At 39.0% G+C, this 26063-nt stretch overlaps 1 protein-coding gene and 1 pseudogene across 1 annotated transcript in view; both read left to right on the top strand.

Moving 5' to 3' along the window:
- The first annotated feature begins 839 nt into the window (after positions 1-839).
- LOC128613433 (phospholipid hydroperoxide glutathione peroxidase-like) lies at positions 840-19140 on the top strand (annotated as a pseudogene).
- gpx4a (glutathione peroxidase 4a) overlaps positions 843-26063 on the top strand; it is a 32054-nt gene continuing 6833 nt past the window's right edge. Inside the window, exon 1 of the mRNA XM_053634177.1 lies at positions 843-922. Coding sequence (XP_053490152.1) covers positions 899-922 — 24 coding nt within the window. The 5' untranslated portion in view covers positions 843-898. The remainder of the gene's footprint in view (positions 923-26063) is intronic.

The following is a 26063-nucleotide window of genomic DNA, read 5'->3' on the forward strand; positions in this document are numbered from 1 at the left end:
ATTTAGAGAATCAGAATATTGTCTTAATGTGAATCAAATTGTGGCATTTACATGACTCAATACTAATCAGGATATTGCCAAATTCTGATTAATATTGATGTATTGATGTGCATGTAAACGTAGTCATTGCCTCACCCAATTCGTTCAAAAACACCACTCTGTGTTGCTGGGAGACGCAACTGTTCTGCTTTGTTTGGAACAATTTAACTGGTGATATATAAAGCCAAAATAGTCAAAATTGATAATAATGTGTCTAAAGATTGTAACTTAATATTAACTTCTTGTTTATAGAACTATCACATTGTGAATGAATATCACATTTGCAATCGCGCTGATATTCGGGAAAACAACACTCTTGCTCATGTGATATTGCTTAACTGTATTATGTTACATATATACATATATATATTTGTTTGTTTGTTTGTTTGTTTATTTATTTTATTTTAAAAACAAGAACTCATACGGGGTAATTCATATCTTGAATTTTGGGGGCATTTTTATTCATTTTGGTGGCATTTCCAACCCTGTCACGATGCTATTTTATGCCATCGACAGACTAGCTTGCTTGTTGTTAAGCTTAATGGGGGGCCATTGTCTAAGTTAGGCTGGCTATCTGTGCGTGCGCCTGAACAAAATGTAACTGGAGCATATTCCCAGCAGTACTGAGCACTCACTCACAGTTCATTTGCTGTTTTTTTTGGCATTTTCAAATACAGAACGGTGAAAGACTTTCGATTCTATTTGCAACTTCTGCTTTTCATAGGGAGGAGCTATACCTCGTGCAAAATGAGCATCAGAGTAGACTAATAACTTCCCAGTGCTGAAGTTCACTTACAGTGCACTCATTGTCTGAATGGTGGTGTTTCTTCCTGCATCTGATGTTAACCTGAACTAGCTGATGGCTTTCAGAAAACAGAAAGAGGTTAGTGCATTGTGTTTAATTCTTTCAGTGGGTGAGACTGCAGGGAATTACTAGCAATGATACATGCTGAAAATGATTTCTGTGGAAAAAAATGTTTAAAGCACTTATTGTAAGAACAAATGCACAACAATTCTCATATTTATACTAGAGGTCTTTTGCTGTAATGAGAAAAGAACAGAAAACCTGTTTATACTTTATAATGGCAGTCTAAGGGCACTTGTTGCAGGGTCAACACACACAAACAAACATTTTATGTATATATAAAAACATATTTGTAAACACTTTTAGGAATTCCTCAAATATAATTTTAATTAGGCTCTAATTCGGTATCATTTGTCCTATGAGAGATTAAACTACTTTTCCAAAGGGAAGAAATGTTGTGATTGTACACGTAGCAGTATAGTTAGTTTGCACCTGATTGCACAAGGACACCATTAACAAAAGGAGAGAGAAAGTGACCAGAAAAATATTTCACTGGTGTACTCCCAATGTCAGAAAGTGAAAGTAATTGTAAATGTTTATTTATTGAATTCAACAACTGCACAGAGACCTCAATTATAAGGGAGTTTGGAGTAAACAGTTTCATCTCTTCTTATGTCAGTACAAGTAAACATGCCATAAAGTTGTTTTTCAAGGTAATCACGTACATTTATAAATGACATTTTTAAGAATGCTACAGGTGAAATTCAGAGTTCTTGGAATTTTGTTGTTTTGATCTCATCACCCATTAAAAAAATATTCTAGTGGTAGTGGTCTCTAAAAGGGGTTTAGTTTGATGGTATTCTTAGACACTGACCTATGTGTACTAGCATGAGAATGTTTTTGATGGAACTACAAAACATTTCTGTGAAGTCTTTCTGGATAAGAGCATCTACTAAATGACGTAAATGTAAATGAATGTGATGGAGACCTGCAGTCTCACTGGATAATCTTGATAACAGAGAAGAGAGCAATCAGTTAATGCGTGACTTCCAGCTTTAAAAAAGTTCCTCAATTTTGCTGTCTAAATGGATGTTTGTTCCAAGTCTTGCCAAATCCAGTATGATGGTAAATGAGTAATAGACTTAAACACTTAAATTCCAAAACTGTATTGGATTCTGGCTTTCCTTTAGTTTGCTGGAGGAGGAAACAGTGATTTTTTTTCCATTTATTCATCTTACATGGGGAGAACATGTAAAACGCCACACAGACAGTAACCCGAGCACAAGACCAAACACTGGACTGTCAAGGTCTGACACAGCAAAGCTTCACACTGCACTACATGAAACTGTTTTTAGCTGAGAGAATTTTTTAGCAGAAAATAAATATCACAGGCGAATGCATAAAAAAGAACTTTCAATATCAAAGCAACACTCATTTTTACCTCTAAAAGAGGAAATCACAGTTGCCAGTATGAAAAAATACTATTGAGTGTGCAGCTCTGAAACTTGTTTTATCATCAAGGCACATGTTTACAGTCAATATAAAAAGTCTACACACCCCTGTTAAAATGACAGATTTTTTGTTATGTAAAAAAAAATTTAAACTAAGATCAATCATGTCAACTTTTTGCACCCTCAATGTGAAATTCAAAATATAAAAATTACATGAAAAACAATCCGTAACATTTTAGGGAAAAATAGGAAAAATGAAGAAGCTACAATAACATATGTGTGCACACCGATAGAGTGTCACGTTGTGGACGTAATGGAGGTTAGGACGGATGCAAGTGCAGATAAGAGCTTTCAATAAAGAGAGGCAGGCAGACAAATCCAAATCACGAGACAATAGCATGGTCAAAAACAGGCAATGGGTCAGGCGATCAGCAAGCATGCATAAACGAGGCAAGGCAAGAATCGAGAATGAGAAATGAGAAATGAGAAACAAGAAACAAGATCAAAGACCATGAAACAAAACAGGGAACAGGGTACAAACGCTTGGTATGGTGATACTTCACAAAGTCATTGTGTTCAAACAGCCTCTTTATACTATGGTTGTGAGTGCTGTGAATTTGATGCAGGTGTGCGTGATTAGAGTGTTCTGGGAATTGTAGTCCATGGTGGCCATGTTTGTAGGCCACAGTGCAGGATGGGAAATGTAGTCACTGGTTTGCTGTGATATGACACAGAGGTGGATAGAGTAGCCAAAATACTTATAAAAATAATTACTCAAGTAACAGTAACAGTAATAACTCGAGTAAGAGTAATAAAGTATCCAATGAGAAGACTACTCAAGTAGCAAGTGACTAGTTACTTCAGATCTGATTAAAATGAAGGGAAAATCCTGAATCTCAGACTACATGGAGAACTGTACTGTTAGTCACACCTCTCCTTGAAAGTCTGTGTGTTCTGTTTATATCTGTGTAAAACCTGGGTTCAAGATGAAGCAGCATATCCCAGTCCTGTGATGGGTACAATAACACATAAACTGTCATTTTCAACATAAAATCTCACAAACACGCCCCAAAAAACAAACATTTTCCCAACATGTTAACAACACAAACTTGTCCACATCTGTGTGCGTGTGTGTGTCTTGCCTCCATTGACATGCTTGCTTCTTCCCCCTCTACTGCCATTATATTCCAGGACTGAGCCGCTAACACAGTGAGCAGTTGTGTCTGCATTCAGACCACTGCAGCGACCTCATTATTAAAATCTGTATTATTAAAATACATTTATCAATATTTAACAGGAACGGAGAAATGACACAGAATTTAGCGTAAAAATTTAGAAGTAAAAGTATATTTCTATGATTAAAAATGAACTATTAAAAAAGAGTATAAGTATGGCCAGTTAAATCTACTCTTAAAAGTACATTTTTTTCAAAAAGGAACACAAGTAAATGAAGTGAAGTAAATGTAGCATGTTACTACCCACCTCTGCACACTGATAAACTAATACTTTGTTGAAGCACCTTTTGATTTTATTACACCACTCAGTCTTTTTGGGTAAGAGTCTATCAGCTTGTCACATCTTGACCTGGCAATATTTTCCCACTTTTCTTGCAAAAACATTCTAGATCTGTCAAATTGTAAAGGCATCTCCTGTGCACAGCCCGCTTCAGGTCTAATATTTTGGAAACGCTTTTATGCCCTTCTCCTGATGGTTTCCATTCCACAAGGGAAATACCATGCATGCTGTAAGCTCTTTGCAGACCATGGCTTCAACAGTCAGATGTAAATATATATATATATATATATATATATATATATATATATATATATATATATATATATATATATATATATATGGAAAATGCTAATAAAAACAAAGAGGAGGGATTTATATGTACTTTGACTTGAATTTAAGTAATAAACATATAAAGCCAAGGTATTTAATGTTTCACCTAATCAACTGCATAGTTTTTTGAAGATAAACGTTTATTTTGAAATTGATGCATGCAACACATTCCAAAAAAGTTGGGACAGGGGAAATTTAGGGAAGGCCAAAAACCACTTCTGAATCTCCGATCCCTCAGACGTCACTGTCTTAAAAACTGTCATGAGTCTGTAATGGATATCCTGACATGGGCTCGGGAAATACTTTGGTAAGCTTTTGTCAGACAACACCATACTCCACTGCATCCACAGATGCAAGTTAAGGCTTTACTATGCAAAGCAGAAGCCAAAATTCAACACTGTCCAGAAGTGCCACCAACTTCTCTGGACTCGGTCTCATCTGAGATGGACAGTAGCACAGTGGAATCGTGTTTTGTGGCCCGACGAGTCAACATTTCAAATAGTTTTTGAAAAAAAAAGCTGTCGTGTTCTCCAGGCCAAAGAGGAAAAGGACCATCCAAGCTGTTATCAGCATCAGGTCCAAATACCAGCGTCTGTCATGGTATGGGGGTGTGTCAGTGCCCATGGCATGGCTAATTTGCACATATGTGAGGGCACCATTATGCAGAAAGATATGTACACATTTTGGAGCAACATATGCTGCCATCCAGAGCAGGACAACGCCAAACCACATTCTGCCCAGATTACAAGCACATGGTTGCGTAAGCAGAGAGTGCGGGTGCTAGCATGGCCTGCCTGCAGTCCTGACCTGTCTCTGATTGAGAATGCATGGCACATTATGAAGCACAAAATAAGGCAACTAACCAGTATAGTTGCACAGCTGAAGAAATGCATAATGGATGAATGGGGAAAAATCCGCTTGCTAAACGTAACCAACTGGTGTCTTCACTCAGCATCCAAATGCTTAATAAATGTTAATAAAAGAAAAGGTGATGTTACACAGTGGTGAACAGTCCACTGTCCCAACTTTTCTGGAGTGTGTTGCAGTCATCAGATTTGAAATGAGTGTAAATTAAAAAATTTAATTCACAGAGTAAAACATCAAATAATGTGTTAATAACGTGTTTTGAATATAGTACAGGGAGAACTGAATTTTCAAATGACTCTTTTTGTTTTTTGAATTTTCCATACTGTCCAGTTGAAGGCAAAAGTTGGTATACATTTAGACCAAAATCAAGAAGACAAAGAAATTTAAATTATAAAAACCATACATTTAGTGTGTTACATTTCACAGACATTGCTTCATTATCGTAAGTAACAAAAATGTTGCTATAGTGTATGTTCTGATATTTATAGTGAATAAAAAAACACCCCAATTTCCCTCACACATCTGTACTAATATACTGCCTTCTTCTTATCAGGTTTTCAGACCTTCAGGTTCATGCCAAAACTGTTGTCATTGCAGGATGTACCCACATTTTTGGAGATAAATCATAAAATATACATTCACCCAGAACACATGGAGTGTGAACTTTTGCACTCAATTCGATCTAGTAAAAAATACTGTGTGTGTACACAGTCAGTCCGTGCTACTGGGTATGCTCTGATAACAGTAAAGTGTCTTGGATGGTGTTAGTGCTTCTTTCGGGTATTAGAAAATGTCATGATCAGACATAGTGACTGAGGTGATTCTCTTTCTTTCCTTCCCAAGTTTGCACAGGTGGAGGACTGGAAAACAGCCACGTCTATTAATGACTTCACTGTCACAGATATCGATGGCAACGAAGTGTCTCTGGAAAAATACAGGTAGGTGACATACTAATATACAAACCAAAACAGCACAGTTGATTTGCTAAAAGAAAAAAATCTCTTCCAACAGTTTTAGATAATTAATAAAACTTACTTTTCACTTGAAAACAGGACAGGAACTTAATTTCATCAGTAAAAACATTACCATTTACATGCTACTACATTTAAAAGTAGCAACTTTTTTTTTAGAGAGAGAGAGAGAGAGAGAGAGTATACACTCTCAGTGAATCTGTTAGAAGAGCAATTCTAACAGGCTGACTTAAAATCACATACACTTCACTTCATATACTGCAGAATTCTAGCACATGATCCACATCTTTCTGGTATATGATGACATCAATCTAACAAAGGACGAGTAAAGTTAGGGTTACACAAGGTTACTAGACTGCAGGTGCAACCTAACGCTGGTTTAAACTGGTATCTTCTACAGTGCCAAGAAATCAGAAAATAAAGTCTTGAGTGTGTGATAAAAGGAAAACATCACATCACATCCGGGGTCACTGTAACCTCAAAAATATAATAGAGAGTAAATCATGAGGTAAATATATGTGTACAGGAGATCAATAAGTACAAGCTCGTAGGGCTAAGCTATAAAGGGTTAATTACTTACAGTAGCCCACTGCTCTCCTATAACAAAAGATTGAAATAGGTATAGCCGAAGGTTAAATGAGTGCTTTAGTTTATGATTGAAATATCTGACTTCATTTAATTAATCCATCCATCCACACTCAACCGCTTATCCGTTATCGGGTCGCGGGGGCAGCAGCTCCACCAGGGGACCCCAAACTTCCCTTTCCTGAGCCACATTAACCAGCTCTGACTGGGGGATCCCAAGGAGTTCCCAGGCCAGTGTGGAGATATAATCTCTCCACCTAGTCCTGTGTCTTCCCCGAGGTCTCCTCCCAGCTGGACATGCCTGGAACACCTCCCTAGGGAGGCGCCCAGGGGGCATCCTTACCAGGTGCCCGAACCACCTCAACTGGCTCCTTTCAATGCAAAAGGAGCAGCGGCTCTAATCTGAGTTCCTCTCGGATAACTGAGCTTCTCACCCTATCTCTAAGGGAGAGGCCAGCCACCCTCCTGGAAAACCCATTTCGGCCGCTTGTACCCGCGATCTAGTTCTTTTGGTCACCACCCTGCCTTCATGACCATCGGTGAGGGTAGGAACGAAGATTGCCCGGTAGATCGAGAGCTTTGCCTTCCGGCTCAGCTCTCTTTTCGTCACAACGGTGCGGTAAAGCGATTGCAATGATTCTACGGCCAATCTCCCGTTCGCATGTCCCCTAACTCGTGAACAAGACCCCGAGGTATTTGAACTCCTTCACTTATGTTAAGTACTCATTCCCCACCCGGAGTAGGCACTCCATCGGTTTCCTGCTGAGAACCATGGCCTCAGATTTAGAGGTGCTAATCCCCATCCCAGCCGCTTCACACTCAGCTGCGAACTGATCCAGTGAGTGCTGGAGGTCACGGACAGATGATGCCATCAGGACCACATCATCTGCAAAAAGCAGTGATGAGATCATCGGGTCACCAAACCGCAACCCCTCCCCACCATGACTACGCCTCGATAATCTGTCCATGAATATCACAAACAGGATTGGTGACAAAGCCCAGCCCTGGCAGAGACCAACCCCCACCTGGAATGAGTCCGACTTTTTGCCGAGCATCTGGAGCAACCCCTCACCCCATACTCCCTCAGCACCTCCCACAGTAGGCCCCTGGGGACCCGGTCATATGCCTTCTCTAAATCCAAAAAACACATGTAGACCGGATGGGCATACTCCCAGGCCTCCTCCAAGATCCTGGCGAGAGTAAAGAGCTGGTCCATTGTTCCACGACCAGGACAGAATCCGCATTGTTCCTCTTCAATCTGAGGTTCGACTATTGGCCGAACCCTCTGTTCCAGCACCCTGGAGTAGACTTTACCAGGGAGGCTGAGACGTGTGATACCCCTATAGTTGGCGAACACTCTCTGGTCCCCCTTTTTGAACAGGGGAACCACCACCCCGGTCTGCCACTCCTTGGGCACTGTCCCCGACTTCCCCGCAATGCTAAAGATGCGTGTTTAATTTAATTAATTATCTGAGATATTAAAATTCTAATCCCTATCATTAAATTGATCTCGACATTTGATTATCCTGTTTAACCCTTTACTTAGATTGTGCTCATTCATTCGGGATTCCATGTTGCTCAGAGTGTTGCGCCGGCCGTGTATGTGGATCTCAGTCACAAACTCACCAGTCTGGGTCATTAGCCAGCGGTAATTGACTAGTACTATACAGATGGCCACCCATGCTTGCCTTTTTTCTAAAAAGTACTTTCTTTGGTCCCCATGGATCTGTACACACTTAATTAGAATAACATTATCTCTAGTCAGATAGAGATACGTCTAGTCATGACCACTACTAGCTATCTGAACAAGTCGACCAATTTTACTTCTCTATAATAGTAGCTTTGTCTAATCATGCCATGGTTTACCATGTACACTTAACTAGAATAATATTACAGTAATCAGAGGTTAAAGCTCACGCTATTTAGACTGGTCAGTCAACACTATGTTGTTCTAAATGTAAATTCCTTTTAGTCTTTACAGTCTAAGTACACTTAACTAAAGCCAAGTCATTAACCTGGACTCTAAAAGCTCAGTTGGCGTGCCCCTATGTTCCACCTAAACCTGGATTTTAGCCTGTACTAACCTGGTCGCAGATTTGCAGTAACATGGATTTAATGTAATCTACTAGAGACACTAATTTCAGGGTAGTTCAGAAAAAATTTAAATATAACAATTTTTTAACCAGGTCATTTCAATAATAATTCATAATTCAAAAGATAACAAACAGTAATAAATTCTATATAAACATCACATAAAACACAAAAAAGAGAATTAGAGATGTTTTCCTGGCAGTGAAACAACACACAACAATTGTGTGGGAGATCTGTCTACAGATTCCCTGAATGTTTGGCGAGTTCTCCCTAAATACCCAGATACTCTATAGGTTCCCCAAATGGTGTTTGTGATTAGAATTGTATTTTGGGCCCACTATTCAGGAGGTCAGTTGGCATTTGTGATTTCTTTGATTTCTGTGGAAGGATGTAACTTATTTACATACAGGAGGTCATTTGTGTGAGGGACCTGGGGAGGGTATGCCTTTAATGGCATGCAATATTTTTCTCTAGATCTTAATAGTGATTTGAACTGCTGCTGAGGGAATGAGACCAGATTTCCAGACACACAGAGACCTTTTGAATGATACTATACATGTATACTTAACCTCTTATTCACATTAAGCATACTATGAAATGCATATAGACCTTGGGTGAGTTTAAGGTGATCTTAACACTGCGAGAGAGAGAGAAGGGTGTGGGGAGAGAGAGAGAGAGAGAGAGAGAGAGAGAGAGAGAGAAGCAATATAGTGAGGTGTGATCTTCCAGTCTCCACTCAGTGTGATGTGTTATCTCAGATGAAGATGCTAATTCTGTGGGAGAGATTTCAAGTGTGAATTCTCATAAGAGTCCTTGGTCCTCAGAGAACAGTTCTCTCTAGGTTCAGATCTCTTCACACCAGCCTTACAAGCTGAAGTCAAAACAGAAATCAAATGGAAGAACATAATACAAATACAGAATAATTCTGTTGATAATCGGGAGAACAAACTATAATTAAGGTTTCAACTTCACCACACTTTGTTGTCTTTATTTATTTTTTCTGTAGAGGCAAGGTGGTTATCATCACCAACGTTGCCACCCAATGAGCCAAAGCCCCAGTAAACTACTCTCAGTTTGCACAGATGCACGCCAAGTACGCTGAGAGAGGTTTATCCATCCTGGCTTTCCCATGCAACCAGTTTGGCAACCAGGTATGATGCCTTTATACATGCTTCAAATTTTCATTTTCATTCTTAATTTTGTAGTCCTCAGGCTTCATGAGTAAATAGTAAGAAAACAATAAACATCTTAAAATGAGGAATATACGGTACTGTATATGTATGAAGGGAGCAACTGCTGTATACTTCAGTAATAAATTAATAAGGTAGAGCTAGTACAAATACATTTTTACAATTTCCTTTACTGTACATTTGTGTAACTAGGCCAAAATCACACACATTATTCAGTCTGTAGATTAACTGTTGCATATCTCAGTGTTAGTGAGACTTTGTCAAGGTCAGTTCTCCTCCCACCATAAGAGTCCCCAAGGGGACTGGGGGTGGAATAGGTCCCTAGCACCCCCTGTTGATCATAAGAGTCAAACAATAGGGAAACTTGTTATGCCATAGTTGCAAACCCTGTCAGAGGAAGAATAGATCCTGGTATTTGAGGAATGAGGCACACGTCGGCTATCCCAGCTCCAACACAATACTTTGGCTCCAATTTTTCTTAGATTGGAGGTCATAAGGACCCATTCCAACCAACCGGCTAGTCAAGACTTGTGCTGGGGATTTTATAGTAGTTTTACAATTTGCAGTAGTTCAGAAGGTGTTGGCTGATTGTCAACTGAGTAATGCAAATCCCTGATGTGCTTACACGAGTATATCATTCCTACATCTTTGATGCATACCCGGTGGTTGTCCGTGGCTCTGTGCTTCCACTTGTTGGGCGCTGAGGTGGGTGAAGAGTAGGGATGATGAAACAAAACTACATAAAATATGGCCACCCCCCCCCCCCACCCCCCAAAATGTCAATATTCTTACACTCCCTTAAAAATATATTTTTGTGGTCTGCCTTGTTTTTTAACACCTTTTATCAGGACAAACTTTAAAAAACTTGTTTTGTAAGATGGACCCAGAACTTTTACAATTTTTATCAGAAGTAAATTTAAAGATTTTTTTTTAAAGAGTTGTCAGGTTACACAGAATTGTTAGATTTTAAAAGCTGAATTTATTGAATGTTTGATTAATATCTGTATTTGCCATGAAACAGCCATTGAACCTGGTATGGAAATAAAGTTAAATACAAACAAACAAATTCCACCATAATATTATGTTCTTAGCATGTTCAGTATGAATATGGAAACCTCCAGAACATACCAAAATCCAGCTTTCTTTATCCTGGTCTCTCTCCACCCTCTTATATTATTTGGGATGGTTTTTTTCCTCATTGCTTCTATGCTACAGCCTATGGGTTGCATATCACACTTACTAACTTTACAATAAACTACAGATAGGCTTAAAGATATAAGACTTGATCAGTATGAGAACACCCTTTAACAATATCCCTTTTCTTGAGCTAATAATATGGCTTTTCAAATCAATGACTTCATCTTAAAATTTGATTTATTCATTTGGCAGATGACTTAGCAGTGGGGCAAAACCCACTCCAAGCTGAGCAGTTGAGGGATAAGGGTCATGTTTAAGTGTCTAACAGTGCCTTGGAAATGCTGCTGCGAAAGCATTAATATCATTGTTTATAACTATTTAATAATTAACACCTATTGTTACTGTGTGAAAGAGTGTCCCTCTCTCTCTCTCTCTCTCTCTCTCTCTCTCTCTCTCTCTCTCTCTTACTGTGCAAAAGTTTTAGGCACATTATTGTTTTAGTACAAACTTTGTTATAGATTTTTTTATTTGATGATTTCTACATTATCGAGTCAATACAAAAACATTTTAGATTCCCAAACATTAGTTTTCCAGCACAAAATTAAATGATACAGAAAAATGTTTGTATGACAGTCAAGAAAGCAGCATAAGAGACCACTTTTCAGACAAAAAAACACAATGAAGGCTGCTGTGTTTTGCTGCAAAATATAAGAAGCAAGTGCGACACTCAAAGTCTCCAGAAGAACTGTGACTGGTTCTGCAACATGCTCAATAAAACTTACAGATCATTTCCATATAAAACTGCACTAATTCTACCTGTGACTACTATTTATTTATTTTATTTTTTTAATCAAAGGGTCATCACAACAGATATTGAGTTTGTTTAATTTATTACTGTTTACTTCTCTTTAGTATTTTTTATTAATGCAAAAACATTTAATTTCATTATTTTTTAGGCATTTTTGCTGGTTCACACAGGGATGATTTTCTTATAGCGTTGTTTTTGTTGTGTTCACACCCACGTATTAAACTCCGCAACGAACTGAAAGAAAGTGTAAATTCACTCCCTGACAGTAGATGGCGCTTATTGAAACACAGAAATACTCCGGTACACAAGGTGGCGCTGCACAACTTCCCATTTCAGATACCCGCTTATCACTGAGAGGACGGAAGCGAAATAGCGGCTGAAATCGAAATCACTATTTCTGCTATATGTTTAGATGATAGAAATAGTATGAGTAATCTTCAGACAGTATTTGCAGCTGTTTTAACAAAGAAGGTCTTTATATATGCACACACACACTCTCTCTGTATATATCTATAGAGATTCTAAGTAACTGGGGACAGAACTTTTTTTTATACTCCACGTAGAGCATAAACCATTGAAATCGTTTGAGATGTGATGTTATTGTTCTTTTTATTCAGAAAAAACGCAGCTCGCTCGTTTACTTCTATTTGTTAATAGGGAAGTCTTGCTTGGATCAATATGGCGGACGTGTTGACCTCTCGCAGCACCGGGCCAGTGCGGCGTCTATGTATGTCTATGAACACAACAGCCATGAGTCGCAGTGGGATGACGTCAACTCCCCTCTTCGATTGATTGGCTAGAGGAGGAGTTGTAGTGGACCAATGGTGACGCTAAAGCCCACCCTCATTTACAAGAAACTCGAACTGCAGCATTTGGGAAATCAAGCAGCGAATGTGTAAACAAGTGCGAAGTGTTAAAAAAAGAAAACATGAGCTGAAAATGTCAGAGAGCACAAAAAACACTATTGCACTTGGTATTATTGCACTAATATATATATATAGTGTACAATAAGCATAATGCTAATTATTTGTTTAGATGCTAGTGACTGTTTTTTCCTCTCTATTAATCAGGAACCTGGCACCCATGCACAGATCAAACACCATGTCAAATCCTACAATGTGCAATTTGATTTATTCAGTAAGATCAAAGTAAACGGACAAGAAGCTCATGACCTGTGGAAGTGGATGAAGGCGCAACCCAATGGCAAAGGATTCCTAGGAAAGTAAGTCAGCACTATTCAGGCCTATTATAAAAGCAGGTGAATGTATTTTCCATTTAGATACATAGAGATGTATCGTTGTATCTATGTATATTTTTTTAACACTGATTCTAAATTCAGTTGATGGGCTAGATCAGAAACTTGGATTAGCTGTATGTTTGACACCTGTGATTTGGAGGAAAGCCCTTTGGGAAGGAAGAATGGTAAATGGTCTGCACTTATATAGCACTTTTATCCAAAGCACTTTACACTGTGTCTCATTCACCCATTCACACACACATCAATGGAAGCAGAGCTGCAATGCAAGGAACCGCCAACCCTACGATTAGTGGACAACCCGCTCTACCACCTGAGCCACAGCCGCCCGTGTGAAGAAACATTAGAAGGGGCAAATCAAAAGGAAATACCTCTGAGTAGGCTGGATGAGAAGTATGTGATCAATAGGGAAGAGCAACTGTAAAACTAAAGCATATAAATTAATAAATCATCACTGCACAAAAGATAAAAAAGAAACCCCATGACCATGATTGTAGGAAAGTAACTCTTGTTAAAATGTGCAAAGACATTACAGTCCTCTTCATTACACAGTGGATAAAATACTGAGTCAAGCTTTGTTTTTCCACTTCACAGTGACACAGTATAATGGCTATAGTATAAACCTGGTGGCTAAAATGTGTCTTTTGTGTTTTCCCAGTGGAATCAAGTGGAATTTCACCAAGGTATGTGCCTATTTAATTTAATTCATTTGAGGGACAGTACAACTGCTATGTCATGTCTCATGATCTTACTTTTTAAAAAAAAAGAAAAAGGAAAAAAAAGTGACTTAAGGCAAGACAGTACAGGTAGAAATGATCAATTTAACATATAACAACACACCTATGTAACATATCTACAAGACTATAATGTCTTCTCTTACACTGTAGTAAGCCCTGGTAGGACAATCTGTAAGGTAGGATGAACTATCAGGACACCTGGAGTGCAGCGTGTTATGGCTGAACAGGAAAATACCTGACTGTTCACTGGGACTAGCCGGCTTCTCACTAGTTCAGGTGGACAGGGAGAAATTGAGCGGCAAGAAATTGGGTGGAGGACTTGCTATCTTTGTTAACCCCAAATGGTGTAGCCCAGGGCATGTTATTACGAAGGCAACAATCTGCATGTCTGATGTTGAGCTGCTGGCCATCGGGTTGAGGCCATACTATCTGCCCCGGGAGTTTTCAGCCACCAGTGTTATTGTTTACATTCCACCATTTTCAGTGGTGTGCTTATGATGTCATTCATTCAACTGCTGCGGACCTGCAGACATGGCATCCCAGTGCACTCTTTATAATAAATGGAAATTTTAATCATGTTAAAATCTCAAAGAACCAGACCAACTTTACACAGTATGTAACCTGCAACTAGAGGGGATAAGACCCTGGACTTGCTGTATGCTAATGTTAAGAAAGCATACAGTGCCACTGCCCTTCCTCCCCTCGGCAAATCAGACCACTGTCTGATAGAGCTCACTCCTACATACAAGCCTGTTGTTAGGAGAGAGCCTATCGCCACAAGGACTGTGCAGCTGTGGGCTGTGGAGGTAGAGGAGGCCTTTAGGGAGTGTTACAGGGCAACTGACTGGGAGCTGTTTCAGGAAGATCGTGACGATGACATAGAGAGTACAACTTAGTGTATAACTGACTACATCAGGTTCTGTGAGGAGAGTGTTATCCCCACCAAGAAGGTCTGCTGCTTCCCCAACAACAAGCCTTGGATCAACAGGGACAGCAAAGCCCTGCTGAACAGAAAGAAGAGAGCCTTCATGGCTAGGGAACCCTGATGAGGCCAAGAAGGGAATACAGAAGGAGCTGAGGTGGGCTAAAGACTGCTATAAGAACATGATTGAGGGGAAGCTGCAACAGAACAATCTGAGAGAGGTGTGGGGGGAGTGAGGAGCATTACTGGCATGAAAAGGCCAGAAGGAACAGTTGAGTGGACAAAGTGTTGTGCCAACGAGTTAAACCAGTTTTTCAACAGGTTTGCCTCACCAATGCCAGCTGAACTTCCCTCCACCTCCTCAAATGTCCGCATTAACATCTCTAAGATGGCGGTCCCATTTCACACCTCGTCTGCCCCCTCCTTCACAGGCTTTCCTGCGGCGCCACCACAAACTTGGGGAATGACATCCACAGCCCGCCTCTTCTCAGCAGCAGACAATGCAAAGACAGAAAATGACATCAATACACATTAGGGATGTCACGAGAACCGATACTTTGGTACCAAGTCAGTACCAACATTCTTAAAATGTGACGGTACTTGTTTTTCTGCAGTATCGTTAGCACCGTTTGTACCGAAAGTACCAAGGTTGCGATTCTTTTGGACCGAAGGGGGCAGCAAATACGTGCAAGTGTTTTAGTCGGTCCACAAGTGGTGAAGAAGAAGAGGAATGCCTACAAGCACACGGGAAAAACTACAGAAGTTTAGCTTAGCTTAAAAGTTTAGCTCCACCCCCACTCATTGAGAGGAAAGCTAGTATCGGTTTCCGGTGTGCAGCCGATGCTATCGTTCATTTCAAACAAAGCGAGGAAACACCTGGAATTTGTCGAAGCACCTGAAAGACGGTCCTATATTATATTTGAGGCAGCTGGCATTGTGGCCGTGAAACCAGCTAACGTTATGCTCCATGTAATGTTTGCGATAGCCTGTTATTTGTTAAAGACACTAACGCATTGCAGTGTTATAAACTACCTCCGAATGGGCCTCCATGCATCGCATTTCAGCCCATGTCCTGTCAGCTAAATGTAGCCTCATGTAACTAATAATTATTCAAATGTTCATGCTTTTAATATATCGTTTTGGCCTGCCACCATATCAGTGAATTTAAACTAATGCTTGCATTCAGAGTATAAGGGGTGGGTGTGTGCGCACATGCGTTTAGGAGTGCACCTCCGGAGACTCATTGTCAGACAGTGTCTGATAACTAAAATACCCCCCCCTCCCTCCCTCTCTCTCTCTTTGCCAGTATCAGCCAGAAGAGGATGTCCTCCAGGAGTTTTTTAATTTAATTTTTAAAATTTTATTTTTATACCACACCATGGTATCGACTTTGGTATCAAGTATCGTGTACTTTTGGTGGTATCGGTACCGACTACTAGATTTTTGGTATCGTGACATCCCTAATACACATCCTACACCCAGGAAGACAGCATTACCACCACCATCATCTCCTCCCCATATCCCCACCCTCGCCATATCTTCAACCACCCCAGTCATCACAATCATGACCAGCCAGGTGAAACGTCAACTAACTAATTAACAAGGCCAGAGGACCTGACAACATCAACCCAAGGGTGCTTAATGTGTGTGCAGAGCAGCTGGCAGGAGTGTTTCAGCATCTTTTTAACCTCTTCCTGAGACTGAAGAAGTTACCTAAGATCTGGAAGACATCCTGCATAGTCCCTGTGCCCAAGAAACGATGTCCCAGTGCTCTCAACTTAACATCACATGTAATAAAGACCCTTGAGAGGCTGGCTCTGCAGCATCTCAGGCCCATGGTACATAACTGCCTGTATCCCTGGAGTTTGCATACCAGGGTGATATTGGTGTGGAGGATGCCATCATCTACCTGCTTTAAAGAGCTTACACACACCTGGAGAGGCCACAAAGCACTGTGAGGATCATGTTCTTTGATTTCTCTAGTGCTTTTAACATTTTAGCCACTCTGGCTGGATGAGAAGCTTTCTGTGATGCAGGTGGACCAGGATCTTGTGGCCTGGATTACAGACTACCTCACTGGTAGGCCGCAGTATGTCAGGCTGCAAGGCTGTTTGTCAGACGTGGTGACTAGCAACACTGGAGCACCCCAGGGAACTCTACTGTCTCTATTTTTGTTCAACTTCTACACCTCTGACTTCTGTTCTGTTCAGTTCTGGAACGTGCCACCTACAGAAGTTTTTAGATGACTCCTCCATTGTTGGGTGTATCACAGATAATAAATTTATCGACAGCTTTATAAGATGGTATGAGAACAACCACCTCCAGCTCAACATTGGGAAGCCCAAGGAGCTGGTGATGGACTGGCGCAAGCGGCCCCCCACCCCTGTCACCATAAGGGGGGAGGGAGTGGAGATTGTGGACACCTACAAGTTCCTAGGGGTGCAACTCAGTAACAAACTGGACTGGCCAGACAACACTGAGGCCCTCTATAAGAAAGGACAGAGCAGGATGTTCTTTCTAAAGAGGCTCAGGTCCCTTAATGTGTGCATTGGCTCCTATGGATGTTTTACCAGTCTGTGGTGGCCAGTGTTATGTTTTTGCTGTGGTGTGCTGGGTAGGTGCATTTGGACTTGCGGTGCCAAGAAACTGAACAAGTTGGTGAGGAAGGCCATCTCTGTGGTAGGGATGGAATTGGACAGGGTGGAGGAAGTGACTGAGAAGAGTATGAGAGGGAAGCTGAAAGCTATCATGGACAATCTGTCTCATCCTCTCTATGCTGAGCTGAGGAGGCTCAGGAGCATGTTCAGCCACAGATTCATCCAGCCAAGTGCCTCAAAACGTCTGAGGGGCTCTTTTGTGCAATCAGACTCCACAATACAACAATACCCAGTACCTCCTACTCCACTGATTGAGTCTCACAGAACCACACACTCAACAGTTATTTGTCATTTCACAGATCTTGCACATGTATATAAATACAGAGGATATTGCACATGTTCATATACAAATAGAACTTTAGCATATGCACATACACACAGATCTGTTTTATTGCTTCTATTATTTCTGTTGTATAGGTATTTATGGAAATGATTTATTTTCTTTCTTTTGTTCTTTCTTTCGTTCTTTCTTTCTTTCATGTTACTCATTCTACTTGTGCTGCTTTGTCAATTTGAATTTCCCCTATGGGGGATCAATAAAGGTACATCTTCTTATCTTATCTTAAATGCTCTTTTAGCTCAGAAAAAATTGACAATGATGTCTGATGTGTGATTTGTGCAGTTCCTCATTGACCGAAAAGGCCAGGTTGTGAAGAGATACTCGCCAGTGAAAGATCCAATTGTAAGTAGAAAATATATTCTCACTTTTTGCATCATATTTGCAAAACTTTGAGACTAAAGCTATATGCATTCAGGTAAAATCAGAAATCTATTTCACTCCCAGTCCAGGTGTGAGCATGAGGGCTAACAGAGGCTAGTGACCTTGGCTACAAATTTCCACAAAAGAAAATTAATAGTAGGCTAAAACTATCATTTTGTTTTATTTACAATAATACCTTTACTAATGTTAGTTAGTAATGTTACTAACTAATGTTAGTTTGTTAGTGAACCTGGCTAGCCAATAAAATTAAATAGCTCTGCTGGAGAGGTAACATTAGCTATGATAACTATTATAGTTATGCTTAACTACTGTATTACTGTAATTACTGTAGCTGTGAGATTTAATTGTCTTAATGAAGCATGTGCTGGCTGCTTTGCAGTATTTAGCAAAGACAGTATTGTTATGAATTCAAAATATTATCATTATCGCAGTGCTCCATTTGAGAGGAGGTTTATTAGATGCGCAGTGTTTGCATTATCAAGAAGGTGACATGAGGACAGCTGTCTTCTAATGTTCCTTATTTTAGACCAATTTGAAGGCAGCATCACAGAAGTTCTTTCTCGAGAAGCCACTTTTTCAATGCAGTATGATAATAGTGTTATCTTTCATAAACACTTAGGCAAGAATTGTTATGTTCTATCTAAAAGTTTTATAAATCTACATCTATCTCTGTTTTTCAGGCAATAGAAGTAGATGTCCTGAAATATCTGTAAACCCTGCATTTAATTTCACCTTGAGCTAGATATCCTCTTAGACAGCCATTTCCATTTCCATTCCCAATCCTCTCCTGTGGCCTGCTGGGAGTTAGTGGCGTCATCCCATGGATTCATGACAGTTTGTCTTGAAAACCGCCCTGTGGAAAGGACAAACTTGATGCATTTGGCGTGCAACTCCTCATGGGAAGATCACCAGTGCACAGATGGTTAAAAGGAAAGGGACCCCATTCCTTCTTTACCATAATACTGTCTCAAGAGACCATTACAGTTGCAGTCAGAAATTACTCAATGTACTCATTTTGAAACTCTTATAAGTTCTGAATAAAGTCTTAATACCACTTTATACCAGAATTTTGAATGATTGTTTTGTCTGGTTTCTGTAAGAATCATAGATAGCATTGAAGCACAGAATTCAAACCATATATTTGGTGACATCTTATTTACAAATGAAATTTAAAAAACTATTTTGCTTTGCTATATTTAAAAAAAAAAAAAAAAAAAAAAAACAGAATACTGACTTCCTGTTAACCCAAATGTATGAGTTTAATTCTAATAAGTGCTATAGTAATTCATCTGCCACACTCCAGGTAAGCAGATGTTGAGGCTGCAAATGGGTTAATGAATTCATTTAATCTGCTTTAACAGAAAATAGGAAATATCAAATCATTCATTTTAAAGAGTAAATTACATGGAAAGTTTCCAAGGCCTCTATGCAATGCTTTTGTGTTACGTTTGTGTCATTGTCTGTACTCATGATGAGCGACCCATAGAGAACACTGTTACCCAAGCCAAATATTTTAAAGATATTATAGTAATAGGCCTATATAATAATATTTAGGACCATCATGTCAAACATACCTTTAAAACAGTCATTCACAATGTTGTCATGCATCAGAAATGCTCTTTTAACACATTTATAAACATTAAAGGGACTGAAATTGTAAGTTTGTAAACCTTTTCTTTTTACTGCAAGTCAAACGAAATAAAAGTTTAGCTTGTCTTGATTTCATATGAACCTTTTAATGTGGGTAACATTTCTTCTATCTCATAATAGCCAGCAATCTAGGGGCATAAGGTCTAACAGTGGTTTGCGACCTTGGCTACTAATTTACAATAACCTATATAATAGTTAGCCTGAGGTTATTTAGCTTGTTAGTGTTTTTAGTTTGAGTTTAATGACTTGTAAGGATCAATATTAGTATACCCTTGGTATACCCACTTGTTTTGCTGCTGCACAAGTCTCTAATATACCTTTGTATTAGCTTCCCCATTGATTTTGTGATTCTTTGTTGAAATTGGTGCATTGTTATTTGAATTCCCCTATGGTGTTTAATTAGTCTCAAAACCCACGCACATAAAAACTAGGTATGTGCACGTGACATGAACACAGGAAACCATGCTCGTGAGGAGGCATTTCCAGCAAGATTCAGTTCATAGAGCTGTGAGCAATATTGTGCATTACATTTGGAATTAAGGTCTAAGTCTGTACAAAACAAGAATGTGCAAAATGTTTATATATGTACATGTACCTTGTAATGTGTTCTAGAGATCAGCTTTTGTCCCAAGGAGCTAGGACCATCCTGAGCCAAGATATTGAGGTTTCTGTAAACAGCTGGATAACCAAAATTTGTTGTGTGCCATGACACAAAGATGACTGTCATAGTTAAACCAAGTTTAAAATTAAAAAATAATAATAATAATATTTCATACAATGAAAAACTGGTGGTTTTGCAATGTCAACACATAGAGGCAATCACCCCCCCCCTCCCCCAAAAAAAATAGTTAAGAAAAAATGGTCACGCAACCTGTATTGGACCACTTGCGATGGAATGACCCAGCTGTGAAACCTCTAAATTAGTCCCAGTGTAACAATTAAAAGTGTCACATGGTCTCAGTATAACTACACTTGTTCATGGTAGAACCCAGAGTTTGTACACCTAAACACGCACCATCATGAAATCCAAAGAGCTATCAAAATAAGTCAGGGACAAAGTTGTGGTAAAGTATAAATCAGGGTTTGGTTATAAAACAATATCAAATTTTGACCATTTCACAAAGCACAGTGAAATCCATTATTGAAAAAAATCAGCAAAAATTCAGTGAGCAGGTAAAGAGGAGATTAGTTAGAAAAAGCAACCAAGAGGCCAAGGGTAATTGTGAAATAGCTGGAGAGATCCACAGCTCAGATGCAAGAAGCTGTTCACAAGGCAAACATAGATTGGACACTTGGTTGTAGACTTGGTCTTCAACCTAGAAAAGGACTGTTTGGTCTTATGAGGAACAAATGTTTAGCAGAACAGCAACACTGCTCATTCATCCTGAGAACACCATTCCTACAGTGAAGCATTGTGGTGGTAGCATCACATTGTGACTATGCTTTTCATCACCATGGAATGGGAGACTGATCAGGGTAGAGGATGGATGACATCACATACAATGTAACCCTAGAAGAAAACCAGTTTAACCTTCCAACAGGACAACGACCCTAGGTATACAGCCAAAATTCAGGAGGTGCAATACTGATAAGAACATGTCCTTGAAGACTGCAATCACATGTTCCATTTCAAATCCAGGTTATCGGTTATGTACATCCTGATACTCAGAGTTTTGCCCATTCTTCTTGGCAAACATCTAAAGATCTGAAGATTACATAATATAAATAAACCCTTATGTCTAATGCAATATAGCTCTTAAAAGGCCCTAATAGTGCTAAACCTTTGGAGGTGATTGGGGACCTAGGAACATTTCTGATTCATTTTGGTAACATACACTGTAGCACATTCTTTTCAATAGAGAGGAACTGTGTTCTTGCTTTTTTATTATTGAATGTTGGTTAAGAAAAAAAGAAAAGAAGAAAAAGAGAGAAATCTGATCATGTTTCCTGATGTTTGTGTTTTTCAGGTGATTGTGTTGTGAATAATAAGGTATTCTTGTGGTGAGAGACCAAAATGACTTGTGTTCTTTACATGTCTCTGTCTTCAAGTCCAAGTCAAGTCTCGAGTCAGTTGTTCACGAGTCCAAGTCAAGTCGCAAGTCTTGTGACTTAAGTGTGACTCCAATCCAAGTCACAGACTTGAGTTTCCATCTCTGCTTAGAATAATGATGATTTGACATTGTATAGATTATTGAATATAAAACAGCAGGTTGACCCTGGTTTTTCATTAAAAGAAAGTTTTTTAATATATCACTTTTGTCAATTATAATATATAGGATAGCCTGATATTGTAATTTATTCAGCCTTTTTTTTATTGTATTGGCATATTTATAAAATGTAAATTATAATATTTATGAATTATAGAATAAATCCCTCAATCTTAAACTTTAGTCCATATCTCTTAGGACGGATGGAATATTATCAGCATGATTATGCCTTAAGTCGCTTGATGAATTTGTGTAGTTGTGTAATGAATCTAAAATATATGAAAGTTCCACTTTTTAAATTAAATTACAGGAAAAAAAATAAACTCTTCCACGATATTCTAATTTGAGACGCACCTTGTATATGGGCTTTTATCTCAGCAGTACAGTAAAGAATAGAGAGGGTCGAGTGAGCGCTCGTCATTCGCGGAGCAGAAATGTGCGCTCGCGAGACTACTGTTCTGTGCGCTCGTATCACGTGCACGCGCCTGGTTTTTTTATTGCGGTACAACGCGATTTATTTATATATGTATCGTAACTTTTAATACTGGCTTTAAAGAAATCATTACATGGCAGTCGATGAAATGAAACGATTCAGAGAAGCACTCCCCATGGTATAGTCCTCCTCTTGGAAGGCTCACAGCTGGAATCCTCTTATGGGCGTTTTAGCAAAGCGTTTTCTCTGCATCCCCCTTACAGCTGTTTTCTAATGCTATTCATTCATTTTACTCTACATTTAAATTAAAGTATTTTTCACTACATTTCCTTTATGGGCTTATCATTTTCCCCAACTGATTAATAAGTAATCTGTAGTTAAATATTCACACTGAAATACTGTGTTAGCAAAGTTACAAATAAATCTAAAATATCTGCGTTGAAATTACTTGCTTATGCTTTTCGTTCCTTTGTGTCAATTGTCATTTAATTAAATTTGCAATGTTATTACATTTAAACAGTAAAACTATTTGAGAATTGGTATTGAGCGGTAATAATCTTGATGTAATATGTGAAAAGGATGCTTTGTACTATATTATGATGTATCCATAATATGTACAATATATGAGGTAGACAGCAATACCCAGGCCTAATGTATATAGGCTATACATTGCCAACATGCGTCACCTATTGGTTCAAACTTCAAGCACTGATAGAGATGATGAAGATTGCAAAATATATCATAAATGTTTTTAAGACATTAGTCAGGTTAATGATACCTAGTTAGACAAAACAAACACACAGACTTTCAGACGCTGAAGTTTTTTGTGTTGTTTTGTGTTGTTTTGTTTTGTTTTGTTTTTTGGGGTTTATTTTTTGAATAGGTACTTTTCAACCCCCCCTTTTTTTAGGACTACACTACTGGGGTGTGTGTGTGTGTGTGTGTGTGTGTGTGTGTGTGTGTGTGTGTGTTTGAGGTGCATCATAGGGCTAGTGCACGTTTTTATTCAGATGTAAGATCAAATTGTCTAAATGAAGCATGTGCTGGCTGCTCTGCATTATTTAGCAAGCACAGCATTGTTATCAAGGACACTTCAAAATATTATCACTACTGCAGTGCTCCATTTGAGAGGAGGCTGATTAGATAGTCAGTGTTTGCATTATAAATAAGATGACATAAGGACAGCTGTCTTCTAATGTTCCTTATTTAAGACCAATTTGAAGACTGCATCATGGAAGTTCTTCCTCGAGAAGCCACTCATAGTTCTGAAACTGATAGTTCTGTATGATTATCTGTTATTATGTGTTATCTGTCCTACACACTTAGGCAAGAATTGTGCTGGTGATATGTAAAATTAAAGTTAAAATATATTAAACACAAAACACTATTATTATAGACAGTTTAGGTAGTTACAGGTAGTCCTGCAAACAGTGATAACACCCAAGGCAAGTTTTATGATAAATCCAACTTTTTGTCCAATTTTCACAATTTTTAAGCAATTAGCCCTCACATGCAAGAAAACAATGCATGCAAATGGTCTATTTAGAAGTACATTTTAAAAAGTTTTTTTGATGGAGAAGAATCTTGGCTCAGCCCCGGATGATTAACAGTTCAGCTAACGCCTCTGGGCGCAAGCCTCATTATGTCTTAGACCTTCTAACAGGAAAAACAAAATACAGTACATTCTGGACCTGAGGGCAAAACTCCACACCTTAAGCCACATAACTCTAAATTAATAATAGCTCTAAATTATTCGTGACATGGCAAGGATCCTTTGAAGTCACACGGCAAGTTGGGGAAATCTAGGTCCGGGACTATTGCCCCATATCAAACCTTCCCTTTTTGGCAAAGATTTTTGGAAAGTGTTGTGGATTTGTAACTGCACAATCATCTTACTGTTAATAATCTTTTCGAGCCCCTTCAGTCTGGTTTTCGTAAGTTTCATAGTAAAGAGACAGCTTTGGTCAAGGTCAACAGTGATCTGTTAATAGCCTCAGATTCTGGTTCTCTTTCCATCCTTATCCTTCTTGATCTTAGCTGTCTTTGGTGATTCTGAGGCTGTTATAACCTGGTTTAAAAACAAACTGGCGGCGATCAGAGAGATAAGTTATAAAACTTATCTCTCTGATCGCCGCCAGTTTGTTTTTATGAGTGGTTTCAGGTCTGAGATTGGCTCTGTTCCTACTGATGTCCCTCAGGGATCAATTTTAGGCCCCTTACTTTTTAGTATTTATATATTTCCTCTTGGATTGCTCTTAAGATCACTTAGGCTTAATTATGACTTCTATGCAGATAATACTCAGATCTATATTCACTCTAACCCTGGTCAAAATGTGGATGTTTCTTTTCTCTCAAATTGTATTTCTGAGATAAAAACATGTATGACCCAAAACTTTTTGGTCTTAGTATTAAGACTGAGGTTTTGCTTATTGGCGCTCCTCATCTGCTTCGTATTGCTGTTTCACTAATGTTAAATGTAGACCGCTCTGTTTCGGAGTTCCAAACTAAATGATAAAATTTAGGAGTTATATTTGATTCGAGTTTGTCTTTTGACCCACACGTGCAATCTACTGTCAAGAATTCTTTTTTTCAACTCAGAAATATTGCTAGACTTCACCCTATGCTATCTTCTCCTGTGACTGAAAGGCTTATCAACACTTTTGTTTTTTCTCGTATTGATTACTGGAATGCACTTCTTGCTGGGGTTCCTAAAGCCACACTAAATAAGTTGCAAATGTGTGAAAAATTCTGCTGCTAGGATCCTGACTGGTGTCAGGAGAAATGAACACATCACTCCAATACTGAAGTCCTCGCAATGGCTTCGCGTTGATTTTAAAATCCTTATGCTCACATATAAGGCACTGCATGGTCTGGACCCTCACTATCTGTCTGCGCTTTTAACTTTATATTCTCCCAAGCGTCATTTGCGTTTCTCTCATGTTGGTTTACTGGCTGTCCCACAGACACGGTTGCGATTTGTAGGGGACAGGGCTTTCTCGTCCTGTGCTCCTAGACTCTGGAATGCACTCCCTGCTCATATTAGAGATGCACAGAATTTAATCATTTTTAAATCTAACCTAAAAACTCATCTTTTTTTAGGTTAGATTTTTCTTGATGGGTTTAACCATTTTGTATTCAAGTCTGTTTTTTTTGTTTTTGTACATTTTGTGTTTTTATCTGTGTATTTTTTATTTTCTTTGTATTTTCTTAGTGTGTAAAGTGCCTTGAGAAGCTGCTTTAAAGGCGCTATATAAAAGTTTATTTAAAGAGTTTATTATTAGTAAATAAATTAGCAAATAATAACTATTGCCCCACCCTGTGCAAGGTAATATCGTGTATCAGCGATGTCACAGGCTAACGATAGGACAATCTGACTATCGCCCAACACTACCTGGCATCATGCATAAACCAGATTACCACAGAGCCACCCCATGTCCTGGCCCAGGTGTTCCACTGCAAGGAGTGAGGCCTTCACCAGTTCCCCCACAAACGGTTCAGCATATGCAGATTGAAGCAATTGCTCAATCTGCAGTAAAATAGCTAACACATTTTAATTTGTGAGGCAATATTATTAAAGAATTGAATTCTTTAGCATGGTACAGCTTCAGTAACAGGGTTGGTGGTCTCTGGTCTGACTGATTATCAGGTTTTCAGACCTTCACGGTCATGCCAAAACTGTTGTCATTGCAGGA

Source organism: Ictalurus furcatus, chromosome 10 (genome assembly GCF_023375685.1).
Source record: "Ictalurus furcatus strain D&B chromosome 10, Billie_1.0, whole genome shotgun sequence".
Taxonomy (NCBI): domain Eukaryota; kingdom Metazoa; phylum Chordata; class Actinopteri; order Siluriformes; family Ictaluridae; genus Ictalurus; species Ictalurus furcatus.